The sequence below is a fragment of the Triplophysa rosa genome, linkage group LG22 (assembly GCF_024868665.1).
Source record: "Triplophysa rosa linkage group LG22, Trosa_1v2, whole genome shotgun sequence".
NCBI lineage: Eukaryota > Metazoa > Chordata > Actinopteri > Cypriniformes > Nemacheilidae > Triplophysa > Triplophysa rosa.
Window position 1 is genome coordinate 11,086,089 of NC_079911.1, and position 12,794 is coordinate 11,098,882.

The 12,794-nt window shown below is 38.6% G+C and overlaps 1 protein-coding gene across 1 annotated transcript; it reads left to right on the forward strand.

The window, feature by feature from the left end:
* Positions 1–3,233: 3,233 nt before the first annotated feature.
* paxbp1 (PAX3 and PAX7 binding protein 1) lies at positions 3,234–12,337 on the forward strand. The gene is made up of 18 exons (XM_057321669.1): positions 3,234–3,627; positions 4,968–5,099; positions 5,351–5,515; positions 5,826–6,044; positions 6,154–6,254; positions 6,380–6,597; positions 7,104–7,293; positions 7,958–8,081; positions 8,497–8,599; positions 8,945–9,060; positions 9,154–9,353; positions 9,461–9,611; positions 9,702–9,823; positions 9,978–10,054; positions 10,181–10,247; positions 10,365–10,511; positions 10,691–10,845; positions 11,232–12,337. Exons 1-18 carry the CDS (start codon positions 3,342–3,344, stop codon positions 11,347–11,349), a joined length of 2,691 nt encoding a protein of 896 aa, XP_057177652.1. The 5' UTR covers positions 3,234–3,341; the 3' UTR covers positions 11,350–12,337.
* The last annotated feature ends 457 nt before the right edge of the window (positions 12,338–12,794 follow it).

Here is a 12,794-nt window from a genome sequence, read left to right on the forward strand (position 1 = left end):
ATTTATCATCATAATATATCAAACTATGCCTCCTAGTGGTTTGAGATTGTCTCGGTTTTGTAGGCTTGTGTTTGTATTCACTGTTCTCTCATCCTGCAGCTCTTGCTTTTTCTGTGAAAACTTTTAGGATTATGGGTTTTACGCATATAACACCAAATAGAGATTATTTCTCTCTGCTTTAAGTCTCCCCAACCGGAAACTGCCGAGGGTTTTTCCCGTGAAACGCGCAAGTAACGCGTGCATATAGCCCATTGGAATTATTACAGACCCTTGCGCAATTCCATGAAAATGTCAACCTTACCATGAAAAAAATTAAAAAAATTACCAATGGTTTTTAATATGCTAACAGCACAGATATCAACATTTAGTGGTTCAAATACCCATCTGAGGTCTCTCTTCAAGTTTTTAAAGCATTTGTTTTATTTTTAGTGCATGATTTAGTTAGGTAAGTGCCTTTTTTAGGTATATTCCTCATAAATGGGCACATGAAAATTAAATTAAAGTAACTTTTTTATGTTTTATGAAGAGGCATCCCTTCTTCATTTGTTTGGTATAATTGCTTCAGGTTTGTGCATTTTAATTCACAGAAATCCTTAAGACAAAGTTTGTCGTCTCCCAAAAATTGTGTCCTTTTTTGTCACATCCATAATGCATGTTTATTTCCCGTTTTTAAAATAGAAAATTTGTTCAAGGACGTTTCTTTTTCTGATGTTTAGACTCTCAACAAATGTTTAGTAAAATATAAACAGATGGTTCAATATATTCATAACAAATACATTCTCTGAGCATGTTTATGTCATATCCATAACGCAAAATGTCATGTCCATAACGCTGGAATTGCCCTCTTCTATCTCCCTATAATAAGAGTATCTCTGTCTTTGCCGGAGGAGATAACGTATACTCTGTAGTGTAGTTTGTAGAGCTACTGTAGAAAAATTGTTGCGCCACGCGTCGAATTCCATAAGGGACCCGTGGTGTATGTAGATAAAAACAGCTCATTCTAAGGTAATAAAAACATAACGCTTCATTAACAACAAGCAGCAGTTGACCAATCAGAATCAAATATTTTCATAGCGCCATACCTGGTGAAAATATCAACAACAAAAAATCAACAACCATTTTTTTAAACAACCACTTAAACGTATTCATATAAGCATTATATTTGTTTTATTTTGTTCATTTTATATTTTTGCATGTGGCAGATGGTTTATCTAAATGACTTACAGTGCATTGAAGGTATACAATTTATTTAAATATAGGTCAAATCAACAGAAGAACTTTTCAAGGTTTACTGCTTTTTTGTTCAACAGAGACAGCTAGGGGGAAAACAGAGAATTAATGGAGGAAATCAAGCAAAGAGAGATGAAGCTTCAGGAGTTGAGAGATGCTGTGAAGTCACACAAGGTGAGTTCTGAGAAGACAACTGAAAACCAATCCCTCTAAGCCTGTCTAACATGCCTAAAACATTTGTTTCTAGCATGTTCAATCCCTGGGATCAAACCCATGACCTTGGGGTTGCTAACGCCAATCCTCTAACCACTGAGCTACATTATTTAATGCGTTAATGGATTAATGTTAACAAGTAAAACTTTTATTTTAATGAATTTTTTAATGAACTCTTTGTTGTAAGATGTTAAACATAAATCCAAATTGAAACATATAAAAAGTGAACATGCTTTTCTTGAATACTTTTGTTGATTGTGTGTTTTATTTCTTTTAGATTACTGTCATCTCAGTTTGGACCCAAACACAGCATATAAAAACCTCTCTCTATAGGGGGAACACACAGGTCATTAGCACTGACAAAGATCTGCAGTATCTTGATCATCCTGACAGATTTAGCTTTTGTCCTCAGGTGTTGTGTAAAAGGAAAGTGTATGGACGCTCTTACTGAGAGGTTGAGTGGCGTGATTGTCATGGTTGGGTTTCTATATTATTGGCATATAAGAGCGTTGGCAGGAAGGGAAAGGGTGACGAGTGTGTGTTTGGAATAAACAATAAATCCTGGAGATTGTCATGCTGTACCTTTGAAACTCCTCGATTCTACCAAAACAAAATAACCACTCTACCCTGCCCTAAAGTCTCCTCTAGGATAGGAGTGTATGTGGACCACAGTGCAGGAACTTTGGCTTTTTATGATATTTCTGACAAAATGACCCTCATTCAGACCACATTTACCCAGCCTCTCTATCCTGGGTTTAGGCTTACTGGTCAATCAGCAGTGAAACTGTGTAATGTATAAATGTAGATAATTCAAAGATTCTATAAATAATATTATCACATCACAGTTTTAAGATGCACGATTAATCAGTAACAGTGAGACGTCTCTTTCTAGTAACTCAATCAATGTGTCAGATATTGCCATAATACAAGCCTATTCTCTATGTAGTAATGGCTGTTTCGTAAAAGTGGGGAAAATACGTGTAAAAACTTATTGACAATGTTTGATTCTCTGAACTCTGAATATCTCACTTTGTTGGCTCGAGTGAATTTGAACTCTTGGCATCTTGAACCCTTGTCTGCGAGATTTCTTTCCGTGTTGGAAGGCCGATTTGCCGTAACAGTGTGCAAATTTTATGTCTTATTTTTCTTTGTTTTAAGTTCTAATAAAGTTCTAACAAGTTCTAATAAATAGACGTTTAAATATAAATTAAGTATAAATAAAGTTCCTTCTTGAAAAAAGTGGCTGATGTTTCTTTTAATAAATGCCAGTGTCATCCCATAGAAAAAAATCACCAAAAAGTTAGCAAGTGTAATTTGTCACCTTGTTCATCCCAACCAAAAAAAGCAACATAACAGAAATTACATAACAGACCGTGAATGTTTTTTAAACATATAAGGGGATCTCATATAAACTGACGTATTGCAGTACTAACAAATCACTGTTGTCCTTCCAAAACCTATGATGTCCAAATTTGCTGTTTTTCAGGAAAGGGAAAAAACACCCACTTTTTAAATGATTCAGCACTGTTGACAAGCACTTTTTAATACTTTTTATGATATTTGCAAAATCCAGTGACAAACATAAAGGGTGACTAAAAATAAGGTCATGGCATAATTTATGGCAAAAAATAAATAATAAAATCATGAAATGAAATATGGAGATAAGATTTTTCAGAAGGACAGCAGCGAAATGTAATAACTACATGATCAATTGTTGTTCGTGGCGGCACCTCTAGGAGGCAGCAGCGCGTTCTTGTTGCCGTTTAGCAACTCCAAGAACTCTTAGACGTACATTAACGCTTCCGGCAACGGCAAAATGGTGGACTTGTCATTATATTTGGCGCCTTGCAAAATTATCCAAATCAGCTTTTCTTAGATGCGCTTTATATTACACCACAATGTTTAAGAAAGCTAAAAGGTGCAATTTCAGGCGGCGGAACGACTCGGAGGATGAGGAAAAAGAGGAGAATCAGCAGTCCGGAGGGCCTGTAGCTGAAGACTCGACGAAACCCAGCGAGGCTAACGTTACCGCCCGCGCCGCTCCCGGAGTAAACGTGCTTAACAACCACGGTAACGGGTTTCAGTCCGGTCTGGTAAAGTCCAACAAAGAGAAGGAGAAGATCAAAAAGAAGGAGAACCGCGAGGAACCGAAAGCCAGTCTGCTGAGCTTTCAGGATGATGAAGGTACTAAAATATCGTGGTTGTATCAAACAACAATGTATAGTAACTTGGTAGCAAATCATGGTTAAATTAGGGTTACCATGGTTTAACTGTCCTGAGCACGTTTTTTTTGCGTTTGAATAGTTTGTCATTATGGTGTTTTTTAGTCTGATTGCCATGTCGGGCTGTTTCCATCCAATGCACTTGGAGTTTCTACATGGATACGTAGATGGTCATATTTACGTCATCTGTACCTCATAAAATGCACTTAAAATGACACAAACTGCACATTTTATTTACATAATGTGCACGTTCAAATGAGGACATTGGGAAAATGTATGGATGGATAAAATTTAGCTACAACAGACGTTTGAATACTAAATAATAGGGCTGTGCAAAAATATCGATACATGTAACTATCGCAATTTTTTTTCAATAGTGTATCGATAGTGATACCTCTACTATCGATCATTTTTTAAAATCATGTCACATACATACGGCCAAAAGTAAGTGGAAGCGAGCATGGAGAAAAATATAAGAAGGCTTGGAGCTCTCAGAGCTGATGTGTGGGTGTGCTCTGGTTTTCAAAATAAGTAATGGAGTAATGAGTTATATAAAATAATGCCGTTTGTAGGCTTCGCAAGTCATGACACAAGTCACTTGGCTACTGCAGTGCATTAGACAAAAAGTTTATTAAGAAAAGTAACAATGACATTTATTGTGCTTTCACGGATGTGACACCAGGGCATTTACAGCACGGATGAACCAGGGGTTTTATACTGCCCATGTTCATTGTTTTAACTGTAATGCACCACAACAGCCAAGTGACTTGCGTGAGCCACCTTATTCCCCTGTGCTACCCACTTGAGGGGTGCAGTCCACAGTTTGAGAACCCAAACCTCTGATCTAAAGGTCCATGCATCACACATCATGGTCACTCTGCAGAGGTAAGGGATGTTTTTACACTTATCCTCACAGAAAACTCCCGGTGGTGCACAGCATGTTGTATTTCTAGCTCTACTTTTTACATTTTCTATTTAAAGTATTGCAATATATCGCAAATGTGTATCGTATCGAAATACATAGCAATATATTTGTATCGTGACCCATCTATCGTGATATGTATCGTATCGGGAGGCACTTGCCAATACACAGCCCTACTAAATAAGGTAGTGTTAGTGACCCAATTGCAGATCAGTTAGTGTTAGTGAATATAATTTGTTTTGAAATTTTAGGTGATACTTGTATATAATTTGCACAGATAGTCTAAACGTATTTATCATCCAATTTAAACTTATTGTTAATGTCTGACAAAAAGCTTTCATTTAATCCTCTTTTCTGTCTTATGTATCAAACTATTTTAGATGACTCGGAGGTGTTCCATGTGAAGAAATCCTACCACAGCAAAAAGATCGTCAAGCAACTGAAGAAAGAATACAAAGACGATTTGGAAAAGAACACTGATGTCGTACCGGAGAAAAGCAGACGACTTGATGGTACAATGTTTTCTTCATTATATCATATGGGCTGTATAAATCACGAATGGGGCTGTACATATTGAAGGGACAACTTGACACATGTCTCCAAATTTAAAACCGAATCAGTTTAGCAAAATTATTGTTACAATTAGACCTTGGATGAGCCCCTGGGAGTATTATAACCCTGGTAATCTAATCTGCTGGACCATTGTGGATTGCAATTCTTGCTAAAGACCCTGTTCCATTGCCCGCTGGTTTATTTGTTCTAGGTGGAGCGGCTCAGAATCTGGCATTTAAAGTGGAGCCCTTAGAGGCCAGCAGTGAGCAGGGAGAAGAGGAAATGGAGGTGGACAGCACCGAAGAGGACAGTGATCAAAAGGGTGCAGGTGGAGCATTCAGCCAGACTATGTCCGCCCTCAGCTCCCTCAAACCAGGTGAGCACTGCCATAACCATCTTGAGACCTGTAGAGCAAGTTCTAGAAGTCAGCATGATTAGGCTGTTTTTAGTGTTACAACACATAAAGAGGTATCACACATGTAACTCCTACTTCGAGGTATTGTGTACAAACATTGAATGTTGTCAAACATTTCATGCGGTCATAAATCACAATCATTTTATACGCCAAACAAAGACTATTTTAAACAGGCTTATGAAATGAGAATTCTGAGGAAACTGTGATTCATTTGAAATGCATGAGATGTCATTCTGTTTACACCAATAATAAATCTCATACATTCACATAGGTGAGATCCCAGATGCCGCGTTCATCCACGCCGCTCGTAAGCGTAGGCAGATGGTTCGAGAGCTCGGGGGTGACACCCCATTGGTGGAGAACGAGGTGACAAACAAGCGTCTCGTTCACGAGGACGAACAAGGAGGCAGCGACGATGAGGATGAGAAGAGAATTGTCTTCAGTGGCGTCAATCAGAAGAGTCAGAGGCAGAAAATAGCAGAAGAGATTGGTCAGGAAACTGAGTAACTCTAAATAATAAATAAACAAGACTTAGGAAAAGATGTTTCTTGAAACAAAGTCTGACCTTAGTGTTTGTGTATGTGTGTCACCTGATTCAGGTGTTGACTGCAGCGATGATGAAGCTCTAGATGATGCACAAGATGAAGAAGTGAGTCGCTGGGTGCAGGAACAGATGAGGAAGGGCATCAGCATCCCTCAGGTGAATTATAATGCAGCAGAAATACTATTTTGTGGTATTTTTAAAATATTGAATAGTTTGGAAAACATACCCATAATGACATGTAAATCTGCAGATCTGATTTTGTTTTCTGTTTCGTAATTTAGGTCCAATCCACCCAAGAGGACACGACCATGTATTACCAAGGCGGTTATGATGCACAGCCTTACGGAGCTTCCTACGCCATGCCATATACCTACGCAGCCGCCACTGTTGGAACAGACGGCAAGGCGCTAAAACCAGAGACTTCAATACCTTATGCCATTCCTTCTAGTGACCTGACTCCTATAACCACAGATCTGGTAAAGAAACGTCTGAACGACAGGTACGGTCTGAGCTGCCCTCGTATCGGCGGTTACTGTAACCCCTCAGTCTCCCAGTTCAGAACTGTCCAGTTTGTTAATGTTGTATGTATTGACGGGAATGCAACAATATTTTATAGGATTATTCATAAATGAAGGTATTGAAGCCTGATAGGATTTGGAAATGTCCTGATCTATCTGACACACTTTCTGTAAATCTTCACTATTCACATAATGAAGATAAATTGCAAGGTGGACGTCCAGCATAAGATCATGTGAAGATGCACCAAGAACACAATACACAATGAAGGAGTTTACCAACCTCTTTATGTTAATGTGTTATTCAAACTCTGCACCATTTATTTGTTTCGGACTCCATTACCTTCATTCTAATTGCATAGAAGACCGTCATTTAGCTTTGGTTTAACATAGCCGACACCTGCAGTCAGGACACGTGCGACCCCAGTAACGCCCTCTTAATTCACTTATCACTAATAATTAATCTTTTTTTGATTCCCCTGTGCACCAGGCTAAATTTCATGCGTCAGGGGTACAGTTCCAGTGCCCGGCGCTTCGAGCAGATCCAGGAGGAGCTGGAGGACTCTAAAAAGACCACCCAGCTCCTGGAGGGCTCCTCGCAGGAGGCCGCAGACAAATATAAATTCTTGCAAGAAATGCGAGGGTATGTTGGAGACTTGCTTGAGTGTTTCAGTGAAAAGGTGAGACTGAGATCATGACATATGCTTACACACTTTGTTTTGGTGTTTTGTTTTTACCTGATTTGATTTACTGTTCATGTTGTTTTTTTATTGCCAATGTAGATTGCGTTGTGATTTGCCTTTTCTCATGTTGTTTATGTCTGAGTAAGGTTTATATACTATGGACTTAAAAATGTAAAGAAATTACCTCTCATTCTTTTGTAATATCACTCGGAAGGAATTTTTTTATTTCGTAAACTTGGCATTTTCACCACAAAGACATACTCCATACACTGGTTATGGTATAATGTTCCATCTTTTTTTCTCACAGCTGATGGAAACTATAGCATCAAGAGATGGGCTTTCTATCTGGCCAATGGTCACTTGTATTTATACGTTTTGATTCTAAACGCTTGGTTTCTTTCAGAAAAAGAAGTGCTATGTACACAAATCATGGTGTCTTTGGTGGGGCATGGAGAACAGAATACCAAAAAGCCTTATAACATTAAAAAAAGTATTAATCTTTGCAAAAAGTTTAATCACCTTATAGTTTTTACATACTGTTTTGTGAAATTAGGCATCAGAAGTCTGTCCCATGCCACATCAGTACACACAGAGTCCCCGTTTTGGTTTCCGGACCCCCTGTATGTGTTTCAGCTGTCACAAAAACCATCATATCTTTCAGGTGCCTGTTATTCTGGAGCTAGAGGCTGCCATGCACCAGTTACTACAGCAACAGGCATCACGGCTCGTCCAGAGAAGACAGGATGATATTAAAGATGAATCATCGGAGTTTTCCAGCCTTTCAAGTCAGTCCATCTTGAAGGTTTTTATTTTTTATTTGAATGGCCTCATTGTCCCCCTCCCCCCGTTTCCTTTAGCTGCAGTGACTGTAGTATATACAATTACAGTTCAGTGCATATGGGAACAATTGGTACAATGATTTGTCCTATGTGTGGATGTCGGTGAAATGAAAGTAAAATCGATAAATAGTGTTTACATTGAATGCAATCATTGCTAGGATGCTGAACCGGTAAGATAGAAGAATTTCCATCAGAACAGAGATCAGAAAATACTTGAATACAAATACGAACTTCAAAAATGCTCATTGATTTTGAAACAAATTATTTCTATGTGAGTGGGCAATTGTGCATTAGTAAATGTTGAATCATGGCTGAAAAGTTGATTTTAGCTGCAAGTTAACAGCAGCTTTTTCTATTTCAGGTAAGGCTGTTATGGCCCCTAGCTTGGACTCATTTGGACGAGATCGCGCGGCTTATCAAGAGCTTGCCAAGCAGAGAAGGATAGCCGAAAGAGAAGCCAGACGGTATGCACCTAGATGTTTCTTCGTTTGAGTGACCAACGAATGACCAGTATTCAATTTCATGTAATTCAGTTAAAGGTCCAGTGTATGAAATTTAGCACCATCTAGCAATGAGGTTGCGAATTGCAACCAATGGCTCACTCCACCCCTCCCTTTCGAAGCACTATGGTGGCTGACACAGGACTATAATAACATCACGTTTTCACTTCTTTGCCGAAAGAGATAACGTATTTACGAAACGCAGATTTAGAAATGGAAAAGTTATATAATGTTCAAGAAAGGACACATTAAAAATTTGCAAATAGCTTCACAAATGGTCGTTTCTGTAATTACATTGTTCTCGGACAGAACTCGGCGTAGGCAAGCGCGAGAGCAGAGCGGCAAGAGAGCCGAGCATAAGGAGGGACTGTCCAGTGACGACGAGCAGACGTCTACTGACATCACCAGCTTCAACCTCGAGAAAGGTGACCCCTCTAGTACACGATATATACAACATATGATCTGAACTTATATAAAGGGATGGGTAAAGTATTGTTTCTTTGTGGTCTCTCTTCCAGAACGCATATTTAAGGAATCAAAGAAGGTGTTTGAAGATGTGGTGGAGGATTTCCACTCTCTGGACAGCATAAAGACGCACTTCGAGACCTGGAAGAAGCTGTATTTTACATGCTACAGGGATGCTTATATCGGTCTCTGTCTGCCCAAACTCTTTAGCCCTCTCATTCGACTGCAGCTCATCTCGTGGTCTCCGTTGGAGGTGAGGAAGATGCCTTGTGATCAAACTTATCTTGCCTTACATGATATCTTTGTGCTGCTAATAGAATGCTTTAGCTACTAAAAATGACACTTCATTCTTCTGTGCAGGTGGAGTGTCCCAACTTTGAAAACATTCTGTGGTTCGAGTCATTGCTGTTCTACGGCTGTGATGAGCAGAGTGCTATGAAGCAAGAGGAAGATGTAGATAACAGTCTTCTGCCTGCTATTGTAGAAAGGATCATCCTTCCCAAACTGGCAGGTCAGTAGGCTCTAATGGTTCCGTGCAATTCATTCATAAAGACAAATAACCTTCAAAATGTGATTTCTGACCTTTCTGTTGCTCTCACAGTGTTGACAGATCAGGTGTGGGATCCACTTTCTAGCAGTCAGACGTCTAGACTGGTGGCTGTCATGCGGAGGGTGATCAAAGACTATCCCACTGTGCTGCATGGCGACAACCGCAACACGCAGGTCCGTGATCAAATGTGTAATATCCGTTTTTGGTCAGACATACAAATCCTGCCTCCAAACTATTGGTTGATTTTTAAGAGCACTGTGTTACTAATGACGTATTTTGGCTTTAAGGATAACAACAACTTCTCTTGTTTATTTCATTATCTTTTAGGAGCTGTTGAGGATCATAGTCATGCGAATACGACGGACCCTCGATGATGACATTTTCGTACCTCTGTTTCCAAAAAAGTATGTATAAAAGGGTCATGCTTCTCATGTAATGCAATTGCCTATTGTATTTTATATGGATATTTAATGTTCACTGCTTCTTGTTTTCTCTATCTGTGTGAATTTCAATTCTTATTTTTTTATTAGTGTTATGGAGAACAAGAACTCTGCTCCATACCTCTTCGCCCAGAGGCAGTTTTGGTCTTGTGTGAAGGTATGACTAGTGTTTTTATGCACTGATGTTGTTTATTGCCTAGATTAGTTGCCATGCACGAATCTGTTTACATTATGGTTGTCTCTCTGTCTCTCACTCCTGCACTCTTGTGCTCAGTTACTGGGAAATATCCTAATGTGGGATGGGATCCTGTCTCAGACGGCCCTGAAAGAGCTCGCTGTGGACAGCACACTGAACAGATACATCCTCTCAGCCCTGCAGTCCACCGACGTCACCGAGGAATGTGTGGAGAAATGTCGCAAGGTAACATTATAAACTTCTTTACACATTTGAACATTATCCTTTCCTTAGTTTATTTACAATAGCTAATATATTTAATCTTCTAAATTGTGACATGGTTATATAAAATATAATGAAATGTTTTGGGGTTACATTTTCTTAAGTGATTTCTTGGCTATTTACTCCCTCTCTACTGCACCCAGGTGGTCGAGAGTTTTCCCATTCTGTGGTTCAGCAGTATGAAGGGTCAGCAGACTATTCCTCAGCTGGAGAACTTTTGCAGATACATAAAACACGTGGCCAGCTCAGTTTATCGCAGCTGTGTGGCAGGAACGGACGTAGAGAAAAGAAACGCCAGGTAAGAAGAGGCCACATGGAGATATAACAGAAATAAGTCAAGAAAGGGACAAAATGTGACAATATAACATTATTAACCGGTTTCACAGACAAGGCTTCAGACTAGTCCCAGACTAAAATGAATGTTTGACCTGTCTAAACTGAAAATAACTTGCCCTGACATATCTTAAAATATGTCAGTGACATTGTTTTGTCTCAAGATGCAAACCAGTAATGTTTTTTCTAAGGCATTTTTATAAAAGTGCCTTAAATATCCTAATTTAACTAAGGTCTAGTCCTGGCTTAAGCTAAGCCTTGTCTGTGAAACCGGGCCTATATCACGAATGCACTCACTATGACATGTTATTCTATCCTTTACTTTAACTAATGAAGTTATGTTTCTTATAGGGAAAAAATAAAGGAGATGGTTCGGCTTCTGGGACGACTCAACGCTTTAGACCATGTGATCGAAGTTGCATCAGAACATGGCATAAAAGATATAAAAAGTCTATTAGAGACCAAATGACCGTCATGGCATGGTAACTAACGCAGGACTGCTTGATCACTTGCCCCTTTTTCACATTGAACACTTACCCTGTAAATATTGTGAATATTGTACATTTTGGCTCCCATCTTCGAGCCGATGGAATTCTGTGTGGATACACGGGTGGGTCTTGGAATCCGGTGAAACCGTCATTGGTTTACTAGTGTTTGGCCTGGGTTTGGGCACTTTGGTGTGTTAAGAGTTCAGAAATCCCTTACCTGTGGAGACGTCTCCATTTTTTACTTTTTTTAACAGACAAGATTGTCTAATGGATGTTTTAAATTGTGACCTCTGTCAGACCGATACCTGCACAATACATACAAATAATTTTTTTGGAGCGCAGGTTCCTTACAGCCGGTTTTAAACTGATCAAGAAACATGTGCAGCCTTGGATAAGTAATCCAGCATCTGTGTTCATCTTAAACAGTTTTTGACCTATCAAACGTTTTGACGTGCCAACCTCATCCCTAAACAAATTTATATACTGCCAAACAACAAAGACCACAGGCTGCAGTAAAGAATGTATATCATTAATGGTTTTTTTTCTGGACCCTTAAATGTGTTATTACATAAATAAAAGGTGTTAATAGATAGTCAAGAAAATATTTTTTCCTCGTATGTTAAAAAATTGTGGAAAAATCTGAGACTATGTTTGATAAGTAAGATACATAAACTATTTAGAACTGCATTGTTTTTAGGTCACTAATCAAACAACCATAGTAACTAAATTGTTCTGCTGGTAACATTTTAAACATGAAGCAACACTTGTTTTTTACAAGGACGAGGCCTTGGACTTTTAGATACTTTTAGATACCACTGTATAAAACCAAATTGGATGTAAAATACACAAACATGACTAAATGCATCAAACTACATAAAATGCACACATATGCTACCGTAAATGCACATGCATGTAAATATTTACTTATATTTGTACATGCAGTTTGCATATAAAACACTTTGTAGTTGTCAACATTTTTAGTGAATGCATTAATAGGATCTAACAGTGAACAATAAGTTTTACAGCATTTATTAATCTTTATTAATGTTACTTAATGCCAATTCAATTATTCATGTTTTGAATATAACATACGATTAATAAAGGCTGTATAAGAATCGTTTTTGTCAGTTCATGTTAGATAATGCATTAACTAATGTTGACAAATACAACTTTGTTGGAAAGTGTTAAAGGGACAGTTCACGCCATGGAAAAAAGGAAAATTCTGTCATCATTTACACGCCCTCAAGTTGTTCCAAACCTGTGTAAATTTTGTTGTTCTGCTGAACACAAAGAACGATATTTGTAAGATTGTTTGTAACCAAACAGTTCTGGTGCACTATTGACGTCCGTAGTAGCGAACAAACTACAATGGTAGTCAACGGTGCCCCAGAACTGTTTAGTTTTCCACATTCTTCAAAATATCTTT

Excerpts from the sequence above, each read along its gene's own strand:
- paxbp1 (XM_057321669.1), top strand. The coding sequence starts at position 3,342 with ATGTTTAAGAAAGCTAAAAGGTGCAATTTCAGGCGGCGGAACGACTCG. Across the intron at positions 8,082-8,496 it reads GGAGTTTTCCAGCCTTTCAA|GTAAGGCTGTTATGGCCCCT; the intron begins GTCAGTCCATCT and ends TTTCTATTTCAG. Across the intron at positions 8,600-8,944 it reads GCCGAAAGAGAAGCCAGACG|AACTCGGCGTAGGCAAGCGC; the intron begins GTATGCACCTAG and ends GTTCTCGGACAG.